The sequence below is a fragment of the Gopherus evgoodei genome, chromosome 20 (assembly GCF_007399415.2).
Source record: "Gopherus evgoodei ecotype Sinaloan lineage chromosome 20, rGopEvg1_v1.p, whole genome shotgun sequence".
NCBI classification, from domain to species: Eukaryota; Metazoa; Chordata; order Testudines; family Testudinidae; genus Gopherus; species Gopherus evgoodei.
The window spans coordinates 14,725,661-14,750,205 of NC_044341.1; the positions used below are offsets into that span (position 1 = coordinate 14,725,661).

The following is a 24,545-nucleotide window of genomic DNA, read 5'->3' on the forward strand; positions in this document are numbered from 1 at the left end:
TTTGCAGATCATCATACTGCCGGATTCATAGATATCATTAGGCCAGTGGTTCCCAGACTTGTTCCGCCACTTGAGCAGGGAAAGCCCCTGGCGGTCCGGGCCGGGTTTGTGTACCTGCCGAGTCCGCAGGTCTGGCCAATCGCGGCTCCCATTGGCCATGGTTTGCTGCTCCAGGCCAATGGGGGCTGCTGGAAGCGGCACCCAGTACATCCCTCAGCCCGCACTGCTTCCAGCAGCTCCCATTGGCCTGGAATAGCAAACTGTGGCCAGTGGGAGCTGCGATTGGCCAGACCTGTGGACGCGGCAGGTACACAAACCGGCCCAGTCCACTAGGGGTTTTCCCTGCACAAGCGGCAGAACAAGTTTGGGAACCACTGCATTAGGCAACTGACTAGCTCTGAACTTCAGTGTCAACGCATGATTTCTTAGCTTTTTGGATGAGCATTCCCCAGTTGTGGAATGCTTTTCAGACATGTTTAAAATTGTGTTTTGAACCATGGGGAGGGGGGAAACTGCACTAGTAGTAGCAGGCCATGTCTCTAAGCAACGGTCAAAAACTAACATACAGCACAACCTCACAATATGCCCTTCACAATAGCAAATCTTGGGCTATAGCAAACCCCATCCCTGGATCCCACCTCGAGTGAGTGGAGGTCCACACAGTTTCTCAGGCCCTGGGGCCACAGCGGGGTCAGAGAGAGCTCCTTTGGTTCTGGGCCACAGCAGGAAGACATCCTTATTTTTCTGTATTGCGCTGGACTTTTTTTTTTTTTTTTTTTTTTTTTAAAAACACACACAGCTAGATTCAGTGTTATGGTTTTGATTCCGCAATTCAGTCCACGTTTTCATTCGTGCAGCTTCCATAGGGCTCAACTTCTTGGCTTTCATCCATTTCATCTCAGCCTTACCCGTGTGCCAACAACTGGCTTTACCCTAACACCTCATCTTTCATTTTTATTATGCACCAACCACACCTAACAGTCATCTCTTCAAAATGACAAAAAAGCATCATCATCCTGAAAGGGCTTTTTATAATCTTGATTCTTCACATACTGTTTTATATAATCTACCAAAACCACCATATGATCCAGGCATTTTTGTAATCCCATTTCATCATTGCTTGACTTTAGGCTGGCCCCAAAGCTTAAAAGCTAATAAACAGTTATGTAACACCTGGTAAATATTACAAAGAGTCACATATCACACTTACTTGCTCAAACCAGAATACTGTAAAACTTGCTTATAGTAAATATAATCTAGCTTTGTTTTAACTTTATCTTGGAGTGGAAAGGGGGGGGGAGGGGTGTTATTTAGGTATTCAGACTGCGTAAAAATGAAATGTTATGAGGTTGAGCAACCTTCACTGAGTAATGCCATTTCTAACGCTGGAGATTTTATTTAGAACCTACTGGACTTCCTCTTTCCAGATGGCTCAGTGAAAGAATTAAATGTGGTTGTACAGAACTAATCTGGTTCTGGAAGAACCCGCAGGACTCTCACTACTTGGGCCAGAACCTCGTGGCTTTTGGAATAAAAATTCAACACGCAATGTGTTTTTCACGCTTCCTAATAATTGTTTGCTGGAGCTACCATTTCAAGACACAGCAATTTTGGCTCCTAAGTTGGGAAAGGATTCAGAGACTAGAAAAGATTGGGAGAAAGAGGTCCAGTATGAAGGCAAGAATGACACACATTAGAACTGCCATCTAGAGCACTTTATATTCAGAGTAAAAGCCTCTGCACAGGTGAGAGATCTTTTGACATATAAGATCGGGAACAAAGTAATTAAGGGACTGGAAAGCATAAATTTCAGAAGGAATCCTCCAGTGAAGAAAAAAGTATAATTTACCAAATTTATCATAGAAAATTTCAAATTAAAACAACAGTAACAAATTGTACTTAACACTTTCTTGGTAGGAAAACTTGATAATGCAGGCTTCAAAAATACTTGGCTTTCAGGCATCAAATAAAGTATGTGCATAACAACTCAACACCAATCACACATTTGTCACTATAAATGAAATGTCTCCTCTCTTTCAAGATTTTTGTTCTTAACCTTAACTGTAAAACAGAATCCATATTGAGTGTTACCTGTTTTGATCCTCTAATTTAGGTATTAATCTAGAGAGACAGGTTTTCAAAACAAAATTCTACTTTAAGTTTTATAATACCCTTATATACCACACTGACATCCACTTATTTTTTCAGTAGAGCTCAAAATGTGCTAACAGATCACATTAAGTCTGTTCTGACAGTGACAGTTAAAACATTTTAGGCATAGAAAATTTCATCTAATGCACAAACAACTCTAAGTTCCTCACCTAAAGTTGCGGCTGCTGCAAGTCCTGCTGCATATGGATCTGTTCCTGGTGGAGCAGCACTGATGATGTATGGATTGGGGACAAAGGCAGCGGGAGCTAAACCTGCTGAAAACATACCTGTCAGTAAAAACAAACTTCACTAGAACTGCAGCCCTATGAGAATACCTACATGTTTTGGCTATTCATCCTGGCTGTAACTGAACAGGATAAACAGGCTCGTGCATCTATGATTTAAGAGTAAGAAAAGCTGGCAGCTACTTTGAGAAGACAATTTATGCATTTTCACATGTAGTTCTTTGTGGACAGCACACAATAAGTATCCAGGGGTCTTACTGAAACAATCAAATGTGAAATTTGTAGCAATGTTACCATGCATATGTATATGGAATTAGACTCCAAACACGTAACATCCCTTAAAGAGCTGGGAAACTAGTCAGCTAGAAAAAAGCAAAAATAAAGAGCAACTACCAATTTATACTGGTGGGTATTAATACATACCCATAAGTTTCCCTTAAAGTTCAACTGAGCCTTTTTATCATAGGAGCTCAACGTACTTTAGAGATACAAAAGCTCATTTTGTTAAATCTACTGAATTAGGGGAGAGGATGACAGGGGTCTACACCAAAACTGAACAAATGTGGAGTGCAACGTACATGGTACACGAGAAACAGCGTCTTCATAATTCTTTCTAGCACTTTAAAACCAAGTTCAATTCAGTTAGGAAAACCTACAGAAGAACTCTCTGATGCTGGGAAATTTTTATTCCCACCATTAATGAGTGAGCCCTTGTGAGTGGTTCACCTATTTTTCTATAAACATGATTATGTACAGTTTTCCCCGAGTCAGTATTTTTTTAATAATATGAATGGTAACACATTAAATAAACTTCTAAGTCTCACTCAGAATAGCCTGAAATTCCATTCTGTGGGGGAATTATTCAAAACTAAACCATTGTAATTCATAAAATATGGACACGAGTTTCTGCGGTCTGTACTAAAATGTACATTTTTCCTCATTTCACTGTCCCAGTTACCCCAACTCATGTCTGGCTCAGAGTAAATGAATACTTAGAAAACACTCCTTACTGAATAGCATTCTCAGTGAGGGAAAGGCAAGTATCATCACCAGTAGAGAGGAATATTTGAAAGCTTTTTAAAAGTACAGCAAGATGTTACCAGAATTTTGCAAGATAATCTTCCAACATGGTCTGCTTCTGAAATCTGTGTGTCGATTATCCATAACTGGGAATGTACTTTGAAAACCCCTCTAACGCCTAATAACATTTTTTCACAGCCACAGACTCTTTTGAAGACATCTGTTAGCAATCTCCAGAAATCTAATACAGGTAGGGCGTTAAAAGGACTTACCTATGTGCGGCTGATGGGCAGCTGCCAATGCATATTGCTGCTGCTGTGCTGCCGTCAGCTGCTGAACAGCAAGTGCATTTGGTCTTTGAAATAACTGAAGGAACAAAAGAACAGTTTTGGTTCTTTACTCATGTACCAGAAAAATATTCTCAGATTCCCTTCCGAAGCAATCCTGACAACAGATTTAGTACCATAAGAGTATGGACACTCTTCATGATATGGAAACATGTTTAAAAGAGATGTTCAGAGGAGTTTTAAATTCATAATCTACCACAATCCAACTCAAAATATTTTCATTCCAGTATTAACCTATTATGAGGGTTTTTTAACTCTGTGCTCCCTGAAAGCTTCACTCATCAACTACTCTTTAAAAAGAGACTACGCCAAACTTCGTAACTGTGGCCCACGGGTCATAACAAGTTAGCAGCTCACAAGGCTGTTTCCAGCTCTAATACTGTATTAAATATATTAAATACTTTATTACTTTCCCATGCAGGCAGTTTGTTGCCACGGAGATGTTATGAGACTGCAAACGGCAGTGGAGATGGGCTGCAGGACTGGAAACGGGATGGCAGATACTCACGAGAATCTCTGTAAACATGTGGTCCATGCTAAGAAGTTAAAGAACTCTAATATAACATGGGAGGGAAATCTTACCGTACCTGTTAATTTTCACTCTAAGATCTTCTAAATCAGTCCAGACATCTGGTGCACATAATTCTTCCCTGACAGCAGACAGAAAGCAGACACTGACTTTCTGGTGATATCATCCCCTGCATAAGGGTTGCCAGCTCTCACAGCTCAGCTGAATCTTTGAAAGCAGTTCACAGTATTATTTAAGTGTAATATAAAAATCGAACACCTTGAGACAATGAAAACTTGCCATTTGAAAAACACTGGAAATGTTGAAGAAAGCACCAATCTTGAAGGAAGGGATACTGGTTGGCATAAAAAGTCTTGAAGACAAATTAAGGAAAAAAACATTTCTCTCCAGCTTCCAGTGCCAGTCCAGATTCTTGGGGTCTCCCAAAGGAGTACAGTGCCATATAGACAGACTAGTGCCTCTTGGCTGCCTGCAGCACTCGTGGCACAACACATTGGCTGATGCCTGAACATGAGCTTGTGAATATAAACACCAGAGAGAACACACATGCCAGGCAGCTGCCTTGAATAACTCTAGTGGAGATGTTTCAGAATAGCAGCCGTGTTAGTCTGTATTCGCAAAAGAACAGGAGTACTTGTGGCACCTTAGAGACTAACAAATTTATTTCAGCATAAGCTTTCGTGGGCTACAGCTCACTTCTTCGGATGCATAGAATGGAACGCACAGCTGCGGGAAGTGGCACTGGCCGAGCCAGTGCTGCCTGCAGTGCCCATTGGTCAGGAACAGCAAACTGCAGCCACTGGGAGCTGCGAGCAGCATATCTATGGATGTTCAGGTAACCAAAGTGTCTCGCAGCCCGCCAGGGGCTTATCCTGAACAAGCTGTGAACCAAGTTTGGGAACCCCTGGTATAGATACTGCCCATGCTGATGGGAGGAGTTCGCCCATTGGCATAGGTAATCCATCTTCCTGAAAGGTGGTAGCCAGGTCAACAGAAGAATTCTTCTAGACCTAGATCTGTCTATGCTGGGGGTTAGGTCAGTGTAACTACGCCACACACGCGTGTGGATTTTTCACACCCCTGAGCAACGTAGCTGGGTCAACCTAACTTTTTAGTGCAGACCAGGCCTCAGACAGAGAGGCCTAGCTTCTTTATAAAATGTTAAGACCAGGGTAGATGGACAATAATAATTCAGCCTGATTCAGGCAGGATGTAGTTACCTTCAGCATGAAGCACAGAACTGTTTAAAGAATGGACTTTCTTGATAGAAAAATCAGGCATAGTTCTTCACAAAGCAGGGCTTTCAACTCTTATCCTCCTTGCTCAGTAGATGGCAAATATGAATCAGAGAGCAATGGCCTAAGGGATATTCTTCTTCTGCCTTCTCCTCCTTCTATAGGTCCAAACTAAGGAACAGGATGTAAATTTTGTACAATATTTTAGATCCAAAAAGGAAGAAGTCATCTGAATACAAGTTTTGGCTTTTGTCAACCACTATACTGAAATCTAGCTACATCTCCGTTTAAAGTACATCCGTGTCCCCTGAAGGCTGATGAATGCACCTGTAAGATGCTGGTGCTCATTCCTAACTCTAGACCATTCCGAAGCAACTCCAGGATGCTGGCTATGGAGAAGCTCTTCAAATCCATGGTTCAATCAATCACACAATGTTCTCCAGATCCTATAATCATGGGTGGATGTGGAACACATGCCTGTGACAACCTTTCCTCAAAAGCCCTTTCTTCCAAGACACATCTTCTCAACTGTGATGACCTAAGCCTAAAGAGATCTGGATCTTCATATCAAGTAGGGTCTTTGTGCCAATAAGTCATCTGAAGTTAGCAGGTGGATCATATTTGTGTTGACATGCATGGGGTTCAAGGCAGCAAGGACATCCTGATTAATCTGAAATTGAGAGAGGTATGTGGGAATGAGGGTTCCCAAGGATCTGCCAACCCTCTGCAGCACCCTTCTTATTGACCAATGTGAAAAATGCATGACAGCATCCTCTAGAACTCATATCCATGATCTTGCTATCTACCATTCTGTTGTCTCTTTCACCAAACACAAAGCTGGGCCAATAAAAAGGTATTATCCCACATACCTTGTGTCTCTACCTTCCAGTAGTCATCACTTCTACTTGTGGTCCCCTTCACTACAACAAATCCATCCAAAGCTATCTCAATTTTCCACGCTCCTTTACATATTTGGGACCAGTTTAGCCAGCCCACTGCGTTCCATTCTGGCTAGGTGAACAACAGCCATGTTAGATGAGTGTTTTTTCTGTTCGTACAATCAGCAGCTAGTTTGCCTCGGCCACATCCTTTCTTCTCGTCAGTTTACCTATGTGACAGCAGGTACATTCTCAAACTGATCTCCTTGAGCTATTTTTGAATGCACAGTGAAAGAGGAGAAGAGCAAACTGGCTGCTCTTACATCTAGAGAAGACTACGCCCAGTTCAGCTGGTAACATGGAACGGATCTGCTGTTATACTTTGTGTTGTCTGTATCCCAGTTAAGAACATTATTGCTTGGTGCTTAGCTGGGCTCCCAGATGCATTAACATTTACATCGAGGTCTGCATACTTCTCTCGACTCAATATTTAGGCCTCTGGTTCCCGAAAGCAGCACAATCTGGAAATGGCTGTCCTCGCTGTCCATTATAATTTGACCCACACTCATCCATATAGAGGAGAGTGACAGCTACTGGCATAATTATTTATGCTGAAATAGCTTCAAGGTGATGCATACAGGCTGAAACCGATTTACTTTGGTTGGTACAATTAGATGGAACAAGGATGCTGAACGTTTTGAAACTGAACTCTTAACTATGGATCATGATGCGTAATAGGCACTGATCTGATGTTACGTGTTCCCATGCATGAGAAGAATGGATTTGCCTTCCTCCTGTGAAGTCCAGGGATGCCTGATAAGTGTACCTTCATTACTGCTTAAAGGAGGTGGGTAGCAGTGTCCAGGTACCTAAGTCCTCTCTCTTGAGCAAAGGAAATGCATTTGAAGCATCCTTTCCAGATGAACTGCAGCTGTTTTACCAGGGAATATGATCTGGCCTCTTAAAACTGTACCTAGTGTAACTGAGACAAACTGCCATGTATATGTTGTACCCTGCAGAAGGCCAAAGCTTTTGTCTGTTCTCTACAGCTTTAACTACAACGAGCTTCCTTTTGAAAGGCCATCATTGTAGTCAGTGACCTCCTCTTCAAATATCTTAAACATTTTTCACAAACACGCAGACTAGCAGGGCTTGGACTGAAATGCAGCTGAAGTCTCAGAGAACAGCTGGCTAACGCTACGGATTCTCAGCTCTTGCTCTGTGAGGGGAGGTGGAGCTAGTGGCTGGTGGAAGGAGCTTGGGTGGGTGTTTACAAGGGTGGCAGGAAAGGAACAATGTATTCCTGGCCCTCTCCCTGTTAGCAGAGCACATCAGTCATGCTGTTCTCAAACTTGCTTCTAGCTTGGCAATGAGCGAGTCACACACACAGAGCTCTCAACTGGAGATGTGACTTTGGTTGTCTATTTGCTTCATCTGAAATAAAAAAGTAATTTAGAACAATGTATATTCTTTGTGCTAAGGCCCACATAAGCACTCCAGCCTGCTTACAGCTTGGGGACAGAATCTGACCCATCAGTCACTGGGAGCAGGGCAATGTGCTGCCTCCTGAATTTCCTTACAGTTATTTTCCATCCTCCACAGCTGCAGACAGGTTCATACCTTGTCCGTTGCAGAGCTTGTCGAGGAAGATTCCAAACTATTTCAAGGAAGCTTTCTGATCCAGTCCAGAGAATGGGTTCCAGATGGAGAACGCACAGCACCTACTATCTACAACACAATTCATTTAAGTATCCTCCCATGGATAACAGACCTTTTCTGCTTGCAACAGTCAATGAAGCTGACGCAGTTTTCATAAAAACTGGGAAGAACACAATCAGAGATTCTCCTCTCTTGCATACAGAGAAGTTTCCTATCTCTCTCCTACACTGCTCACCTAAGGGGAGACGAACACCAATACTTACATGGCAGAAGTTGGATTAATAAAGCAGCTCGTACACCCAGAAATCTCTCTCTCATCATAAATCAATATGGTGGGCTGATGACTGACCTCTTAATCTGGAAAAAGCAAATTAAGAGCCCTTTAGCCTCGGTGTCAGGACCAAGAGGTGAGCTGAATAATCTCTTACAAAGCTGGGCAAGGTCCCTAAGGGTATGGCTACACTTGAAACTTCAAAGCGCGGCCGCTTCAGAGCTCTCCCAGCGCTGCACGTTCTCCACATCCTGATGGGGTTTAGCTTGCAGATCTGGGAGCTGCGCTCCCAGCGCTGCGGCACTGTTTACACTGGCGCTTTACAGCGCTGTATCTTGCAGCGCTCGGGGGGTATTTTTTTCACACCCCGAACGAGAAAGTTGCAGCGCTGTAAAGTGCCAGTGTAGCCAAGGCCTAATATATGTATTCCCACCTTTTCCACTGCTCCCCAGGACAATACAAAGGCCAGGAGGGCAGGAGCAGTGATACTGCTTATTCCTTTCTGACAGAAGAGGCAACGCTCTCAGGTCTGATGACCCTAGCATGGGTAGTGATCAATGGCTCCATGCCCAGTTGGCAGCCAGTTTCAAGCGGAGTGCCCCAAGGGTTGGTCCTGGGGCTGGTTTTGTTCAATATCTTCATTAACGATCTTGAGGATGGCATGGACTGCACTCTCAGCAAGTCTGCAGATGACACAAAACTGGGAGGAGTGGTAGATACGCTGGAGGTAGGGATAGGACACAGAGGGACCTAGACAAATTAGAGGATTGGGACAAAAGAAACCTGATGAGTTCAACAAGGACAAGTGCAGAGTCCTGCACTTAGGACGGAAGAACCCCATGCACGTTACAGAACAGGGACCAAATGGCTAGGGAGCAGTTCTGCAGAAAAGGACCTAGGGGTTACAGTGGATGAGAAGCTGGATATGAGTTGACAGTGTGCCCTTGTTGCCAAGAAGGTTAATGGCATTTTGGGCTGTATAAGTAGGGGCATTGCCAGCAGATTGAGGGACGTGATCATTCCCCTCTATTCGACATTGGTGAGGCCTCATCTGGAGTATTGTGACAAGTTTTGAGCCCCACACTACAAGAAGGATGTGGAAAAATTGGAAAGAGTCCAGTGGAGAGCAACAAAAATGATTAGGGGGCTGGAGCACATGACTTATGAGGAGAGGCTGAGATAATCAGCATTATTTAATCTGCAGAAGAGAAGAATGAGGGGGGATTTGATGGCTGCTTTCAACTACCTAAAAGGGGGTTCCATAGAGGATGGAGCTTGGCTGGTCTCAGTGGTAGCAGATGACAGAACAAGGAGTAATGGTCTGAAGTTGCAGTGGGGGAGGTTTAGGTTGGATATTAGGAAAAAACTTTTTCACTAGGAGGGTGGTGAAGCACTGAATGGGTTACCTAGGGAGGTTGTAGAATCTCCTTCCTTAGAGGTTTTTAAGGTCAGGCTTGACAAAGCCCTGGCTGGGAAGATTTAGTTGGACATTGGTCCTGCTTTGAGCAGGGGGTTGGACTAGATGACCTCCTGAGGTCCCTTCCAACCCTGAGATTCTGTTCTATGATTCTATGATCTCTCAGAGAGGTCTGTTACTGTAAAGCCAATCCTCCATCTAGGACCAGACAAGTTTAAAATGAATACTTGGACGAAGTGATTATTGCTGGCATGGACACCAAAAGAAAAGTCAACAAAAATAACTTATTCCACTGGGTGGGAAAAGTCCATAATTTAACTGCCAGGTTAAACCAAAGAAACAGCCTGGATATCCTCCGGGAGGGTTTCACTGTGGGTGAATAAGAGTGTCCAAGCATAAAGATCAAATCTCTGTAGTATAATGTTCTCAGCATATACAAAACTTCCTTTTCCTGGACAAATCCCAACAGTAAATGCTTCCTTAGGGCATCAACTTTATTTCAGAGAGCACCACCTTGGAAACACTTTCTGCTCCTTACAGCACTACCCAGACAGATACCCTCTAGGCCGTGTTGTACTTCCTATCCATTAGAGTAAACTACTACCTCTAGTCACATGAGGTTTTTTTAATTTGAAGTTACAAGCTTTCTCTAATGAGACCCAGTATTATACTTTAATTCAGATAGATAGTCCTCAACTGGCATAGCAAATCACTCCTTAAGTAAATTCAAGAAATATTGAATGCTTCAGTTAAGCATCCAATTCCAGGCCTTAGCAACAGTGACAATCACAGGGCAGAGAAGCCACATCTCCTGTATTGAAACTGGCGACAGAGCCACGTGGCCATCAATATTTAAGTTCATCAAGTTCTGCTTACTGGTCATCCAATCTTAGTCATGCCATTTCCTCTCTTTTTGGCAGAAGTCTTCTACATGCCTTAGTTCCCAGGGAAAGATGGAGGAAATAGATTATTTATAAAGTATCTTGTTTTGGATATCCCTATTTAAAGAATGATCATGCTTTCACCCAGCGGCACGCTGCTATGAAAATCCCATTTTAATAGATCTGTGGACCTCAGTGCAAAGAAAAGGAAAACGTATCCATGCTTACCTGAAAATTTCCTTTTGTTGGCTAATAAAGTCCACAGATCCAGCCCACCCAGGAGACAAACTGATGATCTCAAATAGAGATGGAAATAAGGATTTGGGGTTTGTCATCATTATGCAAAATTTACCATTCTCTGGAGAAATTGTTGTTTTTTCCTCAAATTTCATTTAATACAGTCTATAATTTAAGAATATAGATCTGAATTATCCTGGCTGTGGAAGTTCTCAACTGGAGCAAACTTCAGAAGGTAGGGTCTTCTGATCCTGCCACTGAAATGCAAGCAGGTGGAAATATGCATGGTACTGGCCCTATGGATCTCATCAATCAGAGAGAAGACATTTTCAGGTAGCTATATATACACATATTTCTATTGTCACTATGTCTGAGCGTTTATGGAAGCAAAAGTAGGAAAGACAGGAGCAGTAGCAACAACCACTCTGAGCTTCAGATCTAGAGGCAATGTTCCAAGAGGGGTTCAACTAGGGGAGACAGGGATGGCAACGGCTACCTAAGAGTCCAACTGCAGACTCTGGAAGGGATAGGGGTGATGGGCTTGAGGTCTTGAAGCAGCTAGGACACCAGAAGACGCGCCTAAAGAAAGCAGATTAAGGCTCTTTAGCAGTCCCTGGGGAAGGCAACACGAACAGTCTTTGGAGGACAGAATCCGCCCAGTTCTGCATAAGTCACAGGCTCTTCACTCCAGTCATTGTGGATATCTTGAGGAAGGATGTTTTTATCCTAACTGTAGTTTGTGGTCCCCACCAAAGTGCTACAGAGGCTGCTCCTTGCTGCTGTGTGACTAGAAATTCCTGCAGGCATCCAAGGCCCGCATTATTCTCTGCTTTATTCTCTTAGCCAGCTGATACTCCATCTGCTGAGACAAAAACAACTGAGCTCTGAGAGCCAGCAAACCCGATGTATTCAGAAGATATTAATAAAGTCTCAATGCACTGTCTCCATCTCTTGGCAGTGAGGAACCTCCAGACACCTGGATTGGTACAGAAGATCAAAGAGAAAAACCCAAACAAAAAGCTTATTATAACCAAGTCCTGACCCTAAATGAACCTGTATTTTTGTACTCTTGACCTACTGCTGTTTTTGGCTCTGACACTGATATTCATTTGGGTATCTTTCCCCTTGTACAAAAGATTCATTTTTACCTTTTCAATTAAAACAGTGAGAATCTAAGAAATAGTACTACAGGTACAAAAATATTTAAGCACATAACATTTTAGCCTAATATCAGTCACATTCATATAGTAGGATACAGCTCATGGCGAAGACATGTCTGAACAAGGTTTGTTGATATGTTTGAGATACTGTTTTAAATCCTAAAACTCTCAGAGTTTCACCTACACATAAAGCTAATGTCACAGAACACCTCATCAAGAGGTCATAGGAGAAAAACTTGCAAAAAACTGGGGCATCACAAGCTTATATTATGTCAATGTTATAAAGTTCTGATTTGTGTAATCCAGTTTCCTTTTGCAATATAAACATCTGACATTTCTAATCAGATTATGCATGGTTAAGACTTTTCCTTCTTAATATTGCTTTTAGCTGCACTGATCTGTAATCCATTCGAAGTATATGGCATCTTTTCCAATGCCCTACAAAAGGTGCTATACAAATGAGGTCCTGTGTAAGCCAGATTTTACTACAGGTCAAAACACAATCATAACCGCCATCTGGTAGAGCTTCCAGTTTTACTTAGAAATATATTCTACTCCAAAGTACAATGTGTAATTGGCAGACAATAGGACCAGAAACTATTTTTGAACAGACCCCTGGAAACACTAGCTACTGGAGACATTAAGTAAATCCTCCTCTGTTCTTCTGAGCCAAGGATATTGCATTTTATACTGACATATGTTAAGAAGTGGAAAGTTACAATTCAGAGTTAAGAGCCACAACAATGAAAGCCCTACATTAATGTAGTGTATGTTTTCAAACACTATAATATAAGGTTACTACAGGTGTAAGTAAACAGATGAGGCTACTATCAAAACACAAAAATAAGGTTGAAATATCCAAGTCCTAGTTCCCATCAGAGTGTTTCTGATCTGGTTATCCACAATATCATTACCTTGATCTGAGTAGCCGAGTTGAGTGCTCCAGATATGTTGAATGGACATATACTACCTGTTGTCTAGCTTGCTTGTGCATCCTCATGTTCCAGTGAAATCCGAGTAGTTTAAAAAAGCAGTATAGAACTGGAGTGCGTGTGTCAAGGTGTGATGGCAAGAGAGGCAAAGAGTTCAGCAGTGAAATAATTAAAGTGCGTATGTTTGGAAAAAGGCTCTCCGTACTGACAAATCTACTTAGTTTACATTAAAAAAACAAAACCAAAAAAACAAAACAAAAAATCTTACTGCAATCTATGCAGATCTAATCTAGCCACAGAAAAGAAAACTACTATAATTTGCTTCATGCTGTAACAAGCTCTTCAGTGAAGCTCTGCTTCCAGAATTTTATTGTCAGTAGTAGGTACAAAAGAGAAACAGATACCAGATTTTCCCATAACAGAGCTTGCAGGATTGCAGAAAAAATAAAACTTGATTTGACTTGATTTTATATGCAAGACATTGAAGGAGAGTATAACGCTAATTAAGCAGATGTCAAATTTCTGCAGTAACCTTTCTGACCATAATCATACCTTAAAAAACAATTCATCTTAATAAGCTCCAACGCAGGCCCACTGTTAGGACTGTGTGAATATTTCCACTACAAACACTCGTTTTCAAGTGTGTCAGTTTCATTATAAAAAAGTGTTTTCTGAGGTAATCCTCTGCATCAAAGCTTTTACCCGAGAGATGAATACAACATTTACAAAAAATTGGTTTGGTCATTTTCAAGTTATTAAATTATAAACTAAATATATGTTTTACTAATACCAATTTACTTGTGAACTCTAAAAACATCTTGTATAAAGAAACTTCAAATATCAAGATCATGTCAGGGGCTAGTAGACTATACAGCATACTGGCTACCAAGAAGTACAACCTTTCACTGTCTACTAGGCATACCAACACGTGCTTTATGAATGGATGACTAGACACATGCTCTTCAACCAGCCATGACAACTTTGTTTTAAGCTGTAACTTTTTTTGAGGGCTTTAATACCAACAAAAGAAAAGGAACAAAAGTTTACGGTTGTTACACAAACCAGCAGGAACAGGAGCAGATCTAGATTCAAGAATCCACTCTAAGACTAGCGTTCAAAAGGGGCCAGAATGTAGATCAAGGACTAGTCTGTCCAAGCAGCACCATACTGGGCTGTCTGGGTAGGAGGGAGGGTATTCAGGCTGAGGAAAAAAGTAATGGGGGAGATCCCCAAAAATTACACTGGATCCTGATCTCATTCTGTCTTAATCCATGATCAAGCAAAAGCTACTAAGTTCTTGCTGACACACTTTTCTTCAATTACCCTGTAGTGATTTGGAATTGCAGAGGTCCCCAACGAGTGTTGCAACATCTAGGCACGAATGCACCTGACGACTTTAGTCAGTTTTTTTGCATTTGTTGGTCTGTTATTTGAAAGCAGCTTTTTCAAATGTCAACTGTATGAAGACACAATAATTCAGCAGCAGCTTGTTTCCTTCTCTAATAAAACAAACATGTAGGTTTCTATTTTAACTCAATGCAGCTTTATAACTACTACTATTAAATGTGCTTAATGCTACTTGGACGCATTTTGCCATTTTCTGTTTGCCACTGATCAGACAAGTCTCCTGCACCTGGCTAACTTTAGCAGAGTCCTGTACAGATCACCTCTCTCATTACTGAACAATGTTCCCCTTAGGTCAAGTGACCCAGCACCTCCAATCAAGTAACAAAGTAACAAGATATCTCTGGGGCAACTCAAACCAGCGAGTCAGATGCAACTACTGGAAGGGTTGGGGAAGAAAAGAGGTGCAACATCTGTGGGAATAGTTTACCTGTGGTTGAGAATTGTAGTCAAAGAGTCCCACCGTTGCAGCTGCGGAGTCCACAGGTACTTGAGTGCCGGAGTAATCAAACTGAAGCGGCTCCATGCCAACATGTTCCATGGGGTCCAGGGGAACACTCTGGGATTCCATGTTGGAGAAATCCTCCACAGGCTTGGCACCATTAGTGCTAGCCAGCTGGGCTAAACCCTCGGATCCGTTCTGGTTTGGACCCAAGAGATCCACTTCATTAGCAGAGTTCTGGCAGTTACCAGGTGTACGGCTACACAAAAAGGAAAAGTTACGTGTCACTAAAACGTATCTGCTCAGAAAGATAAACTGGCAACACCTTTTGGCATCACTGACAGCCGACCCTGGCGCCAACCAGAATTACAGGCAGATACTGTTCAACTCAAATGCTCTAGAAAGAAACAGCTAGATGTGCTCATGTTAAGCATACAATCCAAGTATGCTACCAACATAAACCTCTACCCTGATGTAACGCGGTCCTCGGGAGCCAAAAATCCCCACAGCGTTATAGGTGAAACCTCGTTATATCGGGGTAGCGGCGGCAGGGCTCCAGTGGTGATTTAAAGAGCCTGGGGCTCTGGCCGTAATCATCACCCGAGCCCTGCTGCCGGAGCCCTGGAGTAGTGGTGGCAGGGCTCCAGTGGTGATTTAAAGAGCCTGGGGCTCTGGCCGTAATCATCACCCGAGCCCTGCTGCCGGAGCCCTGGAGTAGTGGTGGCAGGGCTCCAACGGTGATTTAAAGGGCCATGGGCTTCCCACAGCAGCCGGAGCCCTGGGAGTACTGCGCTATATGCAAACCGGTGTTATATTGGGTCACGTTACATCAGGGTAGAGGTGTATTTCTTCTGAAATGGTTTCTTTCCTACAGATAGTGAATCAATGAGGTCATATTAATATTTATTTTATTTAAAGGTCTGTACAAATGAAGACATCTGACTGCAATGTATTAAGCCATTTAAAAAAAATTCTCCAGTGTTTCGGACGCTTTCCTAGATGCTTACCCTTCCTCCAAACAATGCTGTCATTTTTGCATTTGGCAAGCAGCATGCATTTCAAACAGAATTGAAATTAGCATGGTTGTATTTAAATAATTTTATATAGAACCATTTGATAGCTAAGTATCTTGGTACATGTTAATCATATAATTTAATGAATGATATTGGTTAGCTAATTGCGCTTACTGCACAGCCTATAAACAATTGTCAGCAACAGAAAAAAATTTAAAACCATCCCCACATTTTAACTCCAGGACACTTTAAATAGGCCACATTTGGGAAACAAAGCCTGAGACCTCTTTACCAAGCAACTAATTTGTCACGTTATGAGAATTTAGAATGTAAATTTAATGAACCCTGACAGTGAGTTTAATCAAGATTTAGAAATGGGGAAGTGAAAAAGAGAAAATAGTTGTTCAAAGCCTGTATAATATTACAGACATTTGTCTCTACCATTTCCTATCATTTCTACAGGAAGCCCTTTTCTCTCACCCTCCACAATAATAAAAACAAACATCTTCCTTCAGATTAGGATCTCAAACACAACAAGCATTACAATTCTGCAAAGAAGTGAAACTGGCCATTCTATTTTCAGCATAATACAAAAACACAACTGCATATAGAGCAAAAACCAAAAGCATACGTTGGCTTTGATTCTGGGCTCCAATTTGGTTCCTTTAGAGTGCCAAAGCAACATAAGCAGCCCACCAGGACACCATCAAGTGCAGGCCTGGCCAAATGGCCCTGGTCATGTTCTTTGAGGGTTGTGCAGGAGCATTGTGAAATCTGATTATTCTGGGCTGCCAAACAGCTCTAGAGAGAGAGGCTGCAGGGTGCATAAAACAGAGCAGTTCCAGAGTCATGCCAAACTCCAGACCAAACTAGAGTCCTGGAGGTATAAATCCTCATGTGCTATGCATCTAAGCATAACACAGACCCTGGCCTACTCAATTGTCAGTTTTTAGATTATCTGAGTTATTAACACCACAAGGGATATTTTATAAATAGGTGCTGTACACCACAGAACTGAAATACTGACCAGGAAAACTGGAGATAGGCTCTATAGAGCCTCTCAAACTGTAACTACTCTAGCTGGATGCTGATCAAATCAGATTTGGAAAAGGTTTGTAATAACTCACTTGGCAGCAAAAAAAAAGCAAAAGGAGCTGTGACTGGTTGAAAATCTTTTGGACAAGGCTGCTCTCCTGTGATGACATCTCCACTCAAAGACAGAGCGCTAACATGGGAATTGGAGATTCCCCACACTATGAGAATAGACAACGAGGTAGTCTCCTGGCAGATCCAATCAGCAGACACATTTGCTAACACCGGTATAGAAGTGGGTTCATGAAAGGCCCACTGTTATAATCTGAAGTGTTCCCCCGCCTCATTTATAAAAAGCAATTTTCTGTGAAATGTGTATGCAATTCCACTCCTGTTTTAAAATACTAATGATGATATTCAATTTAAAATTAATAAATGTTTGACCTACTGTGACGCAGTGGGACTGTTCAGGGGTGCCTCGGTTTCCCATATGCATTTCTTAAATCTCTAGGGGGTGTGATTGTTGCAGAGCAAAGGGCCAGTGTGCAACAACAGTGTGCATAAATGGCTGACACACTGTCTCCTGGCAACTAATGGCCTTAGGATTAGAGAACAAAGGAATCAGGTGACCTCCTGGCCCAGGAAAGGAACAAAAAAGAGGAGGAGGGGTGGGAGGGTGAGTCAGTTTGGGGCTGGCTGGGGATATGGCATGAGAAGCAGACTTGGTTGTCTGGCTCACTGTCCCCCCAAACAGACCTGGCTGAGGGGTCCTGTTCTCTGTACCTACAAGTTCTGTTTTAGACTTTGTTCCTGTCATCTAATCAACCTCTGTTTTACTAGTTGGCTAAGAGTCATGTCTGACTGCGAAGTAGGGGTGCGAGGACCCTCTGCTTTCCTCAGAACTCCGCCTGGATAGACTCGCTGTAGGAAGCGCATGAAGGGGCAGAGGATGCTGAATGCTCCAAAGTCAGACCCAGGAAGATGGAAGCCATGTGAGCTGCTTGCCCTGAAGACAGTTTGCTCACAGAGAGGAGACTTCACCAGAGTCCTGACTGGCTTTGTAGGGAGCAGTTCCAGAGCATCACCCCCAGACTCCACGACACTTACAAACAAGCTTCTCCTCATTTTGCTCACTTTGTGACTTGTATTTATAGTTTTAAGGAATCCAAGAAAAGGAGATCCCTAATCCACCACCTGATTGACTTCAATGGACCCTCCTTCCTGAACACTTCATTTAAAAAAAAAAAAAAAGTTATTTTGGTCTCAACATTAACAATTTCAGTTGCTCTCCCTTCTGACGTCCAACTGTCTCTTATTTCTCTTCCTATGGTTGGTTTCTGGGTCAGGACAACAGTTCTAAAAACTGATAGAATGAGAATTTTTTTCAAAAGGTGTCTCATCTTTGCAGAGCTGTAGGTAATTGGTCCAACAAGTTAATGCTGTTGCTCTACAAGTCACCCCTTAAAACGTTCCTAAAGCTCCTCTCATAATATTCAAACTGCATTATGCAAGGACTGGATTGAAAAGTGGAATGAGTCATAGTACTCTTAAGGCCAATGGTATATGATCAATTGTTAAAATGGATGCATTTCTCACAGCACCTAATTTATTTTATTCTATAGCCGTTTCCATTGTTTTTGACAGAGAACACAGCATAGTAAGTAGGTGATTATACAGTAACAATACAGCAGCACGCACACAGTTTAACGGCCCTGATTCCAGGAAATTCTGATTTCAAAACTACAAATATAATATTAAAGAAGTTAGACTATGGCCTACAAGCAAGGACAATATCTAGGGACAGTCTCCCCAGGAAAATAGCTGACGTTTTCATGCCATTGCATGAAATATTTAAAAACAAATATATAGCATGGAACCAGTCCTGCACAGGCCAATGGACAGACTAAACTAATAGGTGTTCTCCATCTCTAACGTCTGTGCTGAAGATGCCATGAAAAGGTGCCTAAGATGACCTGTCATCTCTCTCCCTCTCGAGTCTTTTTGGCACTGCCACCACAGGACTTATTATTGGATCAGGACTCCATTGTGCTAGGTGCTGTACAGATAGAACAAAAGACAGCGCTCTTGCAGGATTTCCAACAAAATTAAATGCAACACAAACTAATTCACAGGTAACAAAGCTTATACCTGAAATCTTTGACATCTGCATCAATCCCATTTTGTACAGGCAAACCATTGGTCTTATCCATCACATCTCCCTCCTCCTTTAGATCTCCTAATTTATCTCCATCAAATGTGCCCTTATTTTTCTTATCACTTTTATCATTTTCATCATTCTCTGCATCCCTTGGACCCTGGAAAAAATATAACATTTTAATGTATTCATTTTGAGATCAAGTTTATTTTTCTCCCTGGGGATAACAAATTGCAAAGTTAAAGGGACATGTCATCTTAAAAAGTCATTTTTACTTGTAATAATAATAGGTAACATTTACCATTATCATAACTGCAAGCAGTTACGGAATCAGTATTTTTTTTCTTTCCAAGTCTACTCTGTGTATTTTACAAGATTATACACAATCAATTTAACAGTTTCCTCTATGCAGTAAGTCAGTGCCTGATTTTGTTAACACTTTAAACATTTACTTTAATGGGTAACACTTTCAAGAGCCTTCACATTCTATTTTCAAAACTGACTTTAGGCATTTAGCAGTTTAAGTCACACTGACTTTCAATAACACTCAGGCTTTAAGAACCTAAACTCACTTTTGAAAAATGGGACGCATGCTTTTGAAAATTTTGCCCAATGGGACTACTGACATAAGTAAAACTACGCTGATGCTTATAAATTTATTTGGGCATAAACTTTCGTGGGCTAAAACTCACTTCACCAGATGCATGTGGGTTTTAGCTCACGAAAGCTTATGCTTAAATAAATTTGTTAGTCTCTAATGTGCCACAAGGATTCCTGGTTGTTTTTGCTGACACAAACTAACACGGCTACCACTCTGAACCCTGTCTCATGCCTGTGTGTTTGCAATGGGCCATACTTCAGTTTCACATATTTGTGTGTGGGGAAGGGAGCGATGTCTTCTAGCAGCACATAGAGAAAATATTTTCCACTAAAGAAAGCTGCATTCATTGACAGTTTACTACTACAAATGAGCGAAAAGTAGTTCATGCATGATGCGAGTAGTGCCTGAACGCTATGAAAACTATAGTAAGTTTCCATTCTGCCTTACTACAGATTATCTACTGGTAGAACCTTATTTCATATTTGAACTAGACATTTTGTGTTTAGAAAGTAAAGCTCTTCTGATGCCACCATTCAGTAAAACAGCATTTTTACTAATTAGCATCATCAGTAAACTAGAAAATGCCAGTTCAGTTATGAATATAAATTGGGCCCAACCCTCCAACCTTTACTCACCCAAACAGGACTATCAAACAAGCCTATCGGTTTCAGGACTGAGCCTCATTTTCAACTTCATTTCACAGTTTAAATATGGCAATAACAGATCGTTATTCTGCACATTAATAACAGTGCATTGAGCTTATTGGTATATGCAGTGTTGTTGTAGCAGTGTCAATGCCGGGATATTAGAGAGAAGGTGGGTGAGTAATATCCTTTATTGGACAAACTTCTGTTGGTGAGAGAGACAAGGGCTCACTAACAGAAGTTGGTCTAATAAAGGATATTTGCATCCATCTTCAAGGCTGAGGATGTGAGGGAGATTCCCAAACCTGAGTCATTCTTTTAGGTGACAAATCTGAGGCACTTTCCCAGATTGAGGTGTCATTAGAGGACATTTGAAACAAACTGATAAACTAAACAGTAATAAGTCACGAGGACCAGATGGTATTCACCCAAGAGTTCTGAAGGAACTCAAATGTGAAACTGCAGAAAAATGTGGAAAACGTAATCCCAAGTATACATATAAAATGATGGGGGTCTAAAGTAGCTGTTACCACTCAAGAAAGATGTTGGAATCTCTGTGGATAGTTGTCTGAAAACGTCCACTCAATGTGCAGCGGCAGTCAAAAAAGTGAACAGAATGTTGGGAATCCTTAAGAAAGGGATAGGTAGTAAGACAGAAAATATCGTATTGCCTCTATATAAATCCATGATACGCCCACACCTTGAATACCGTGTGCAGATGTGGTTGCCGCATCTCAAAAAAAGGTATCTTGAAATCGGAAAAGGTTCAGAAAAGGGCAACAGAAATGATGATGGGTATGGAACGGCTGCCATATGAGGAGAGATTAATGAGACTCGGACTTTTCAGCTTGGAAAAGGACGACTAAGGGGTGATATGATTGAGGTCTATAAAATCATGAGTGGTGTGGAGAAAGTAGACAAGGAAGTGTTATTTACTCCTTCTCATAACACAAGAACAAGGGGTTAGCAAATGAAATTAATAGGCAGCAGGTTTAAAACAAACAAAAGGAAGTATTTCTTCACACAACGCACAGTCAACCTGTGGAACTTTTGCCAGAGGATGTTGCGAAGGCCAATACTATAAAAGGATTCAAAAAAGGAACTAGGTAAGTTCATGGAGGACAGGTCCATCAGTGGCTATTAACCAGGATGTGTAGGGATGGTGTCCCTAGCCTCTGTTTGCCAGAAGCTAGGAATGGGCAATGGGATGAATCACTTGATGATTACCTGTTCTGTTCAATCCCTTTGGGGCATATGGCACTGGCCACTGTCGGAAGACAGGATACTGGGCTAGATGAACCTTTGGTCTGACCCAGTGTGGCCACTCTTATGATCTTATTACCTTGGCCCCTTATCTTTCGATCATATTGGGGCAGTTTTCCTTTAAAGAAAGAATGTAATTTACTATGGTGTAGCAGTTATCAATTTGGAATGATAAGGACTTGTATAAAAAATACTGTGTTTTCATCATAAACCACCATTTAGACTATTCGCCAACATTAGATTAGTTAACAGTTTCCCTGCTTCCTTTAAATTTTTCAGATTTCTAAACACTTATCAGCATCCAAGCCCTACTTCTTTCTTATTAAGTGCCAGGGCTCAACAAATTTACCAGGCACCTACTAATTAGGCGCTGATAAAAAATAAACGTATAAAGTTTGTGGATGATACCAAACTGGGAGGGGTCGCAAGTGCTTTGAAGGATAAGATTAAAATTCAAAATAAACTGGACAAACTGGAGAAATGATCTGAAGTAAATAGGATAAATTTCAATAAAGAAATGCAAAGTACTTTACTTGAGAAGGAACAATCAGATGCACACATACAAAACAGGAAAAAACTGCCTAGGAAGGAGTACTGTGGAAAGGGATCTGGGGATCATAATGGATCACAAGCTAAATGAGAGTCAACAGTGCAATACTGGTGCAAAAGAAGCAAACATCATTCTGGGATCTATTAGCAGGAGTGTTGTAAGCACGACAGAAGTAGTAATTATTCTGCTCTAATCTGCGCTGATACAGACTCAACTGGAGTATCGTGTCCCATTCTGGGTGCCATATTTCAGGAAAGATAAGGACAAATTGGAAAAAGTCCAGAAAAGAGCAACAAAAGTGACCTATGAGGGTAGATTGAAAAAAATGGGTTTGTTTAGTTTGGAGAAGGGAAGAGTGAGGGGGGACATGTAACAGTTTTCAAGTACATAAAAAGGTTGTTACAAGAAGGAGGGAGAAAAATTGTTCTAGTTAACCACTGAGGATAGGATAAGAAACAACAGGCTTTACTTGCAGCAAGGGAAGTTTAGGTTGGACATGCGGAAAAATCTTCCTGTCAGGATGGTTAGGCATTAGAATACATTGCCTAGAGCAGGGGTTGGCAACCTGCGGCACGGGAGCCCATTTTTACTAGCACACTTCTGCTAGCCGGGGTCCCACTCAGCCCGCTGCCAGCCTCAATGGACGGAACCCCCAGCTGGCAGCGTGCTGAGCCACTCAGCCTGCCACTGGTCTGGGGTTCTGGCTGCCGGCCCCACTCAGCGCGCTACTGGTCTGGGGCTCCGTCTGCCGCTTGCCTGGATGGATGGAACCTGGGCCGGCAGTAGGCTGAGTGGGGCCGGCAGACAGAACTCCAGACTGGCAGCAGGTTGAGCGGCTCAGCACACTGCCAGTCTGGGGCTCCGTCTGTTGCCTGCGCCGATGGTCTGGGGTCCCAGCCGTCAGCCCTGCACATCCCGCAGCCAGACTGGATAGACGGAACCCCAGGCCAGCCGCGGGGTGAGCGGAGCTGGTGGATGGGACCCCGGCTGGCAGGTGCTGGCGGACAGAACCCCAGACCGACCGCGTGGGTGGCGGACAGAACCCCAGACCGTCCGCGGGGTGAGCAGAGCTGGTGGCAGACAGAACCCCAGACCGGCAGCGTGGGTGGCAGACAGAATCCCAGACCGGCAGCAGGATGAGCTACTCATCCCGCTGCAGGTCTGAGGTTCCGTCTGCTGGCCCCTGCCAGCCGGGATCCCCGCCGCCAGCCCCGCTCAGCCCGCTGCCAGTCTGGGGTTCTGTCAGGAGACCCCTGTAAAGTTTATTACTGGCACACTAAGCCTTAAATTACTGAAGACTTGGCTCGCCACTTCTCAAAGGTTGCCGACCCCTGGCCTAGAGAGGATGGGGAATCTCCGTCGTTGTCTAAGCTGCTTTCAAAAATCTCAGAATGCCTGTTAGGCATGGTCTAGATAATACTAGTCCAGTCCCCTGCATTCACAACAGGACTAAGACGACCTCTGAAGGTCCCTTCCAGTGCTATGATTCTATGGAATGAGGCTCTCCAGAAGGGTGCAGAAGTTATGTTCTGATGGGAAACTCAGAACAACTAGTAGAAGGAGTGAGTACAACACCTTATATGATAGATGAGGCATCTGTGCTCCACCATACCCCTCCTATATCAACCAGCTAGTAGATGTTTGGGAGTTTGAGAGCTATCCCCTCTTGGCAGTTTGAGGGTGTACGATTTCTTCCCACTGCAGTGGGATGGGACTTGATTATACCCGTCTCTCTCCTTACAAGCGAGAGAGGGGCTAGTTAACAAGTAGTATGAGTTGGCTGCTCTGCTCCCTTCTTTGCCAGAAGCACATAGTGAGGAGCAGCACACTGGTCACAGAAAAGAGAACAGTCCTTGAGTAAATTCCCACTATGTAATGTGCCATTTGTTAATGTGCAATGATTTTTGCAACACACATTTGAAAAAAACTGAGAATAAGCTCATAGCAAAGCATGCTTTAAAGAGTATTCAAGAACACCAGCATTTAGCCAAGTATTTTTGCAGATCGTATTTCCAGCCAGGAGTCTAGTGTCTCAAGACAGCAGGTGTGTTCACCAACAGGATCAGAGACTGCTGGCCATCTCACTCCAGCTGTATTTCCTTCTCCTACAACCCATCACTTAAGCATGAACAACTACTAAGATGGTGGCTTACCCTTTTTGACATGGTGGTGGATACAACCACAACACCCACAAGAGACAGAATATCTGTCTTTGGGAAGGAGGTAAAAAACAGCAACAAATGGAAGGAGAAAAAAATCATGGAAACTCAAATTTCAGAATCAGGCACACTTACAAATCCTCCTTTTCTGAGACAGGAATCCCCAGGAGATGAGCTCAACACATATTCTACCATGCTAACTCCAAGTCCTCCGCTCTCTGACCGTGGCGACAGCACCGAGTTGACATCACTATTCACATGAAAGCCTTGACCAGGTCTTCTCTGAACCATTATTGGTTGGGAAACAGAATGATCTACAA

The 24,545-nt window shown here is 42.5% G+C and overlaps 1 protein-coding gene across 10 annotated transcripts in view; it reads right to left on the reverse strand.

Annotated features, from left to right (window-relative positions):
• Nucleotides 1-24,545, reverse strand: part of PUM1 (pumilio RNA binding family member 1) — a 124,186-nt gene that overhangs the window by 50,146 nt on the left and 49,495 nt on the right. For 6 of the 10 annotated variants that reach the window (XM_030539233.1, XM_030539225.1, XM_030539226.1 and 3 more), the window contains 5 exons: nt 24,361-24,539; nt 19,002-19,168; nt 14,797-15,067; nt 3,689-3,782; nt 2,322-2,438 (listed from right to left, as the gene is read on the reverse strand). In XM_030539233.1, coding sequence (XP_030395093.1) covers nt 2,322-2,438; nt 3,689-3,782; nt 14,797-15,067; nt 19,002-19,168; nt 24,361-24,539 — 828 coding nt within the window. The remainder of the gene's footprint in view (nt 1-2,321; nt 2,439-3,688; nt 3,783-14,796; nt 15,068-19,001; nt 19,169-24,360; nt 24,540-24,545) is intronic. The other 4 variants (XM_030539231.1, XM_030539228.1, XM_030539230.1 and 1 more) reach the window with 2 other exon arrangements.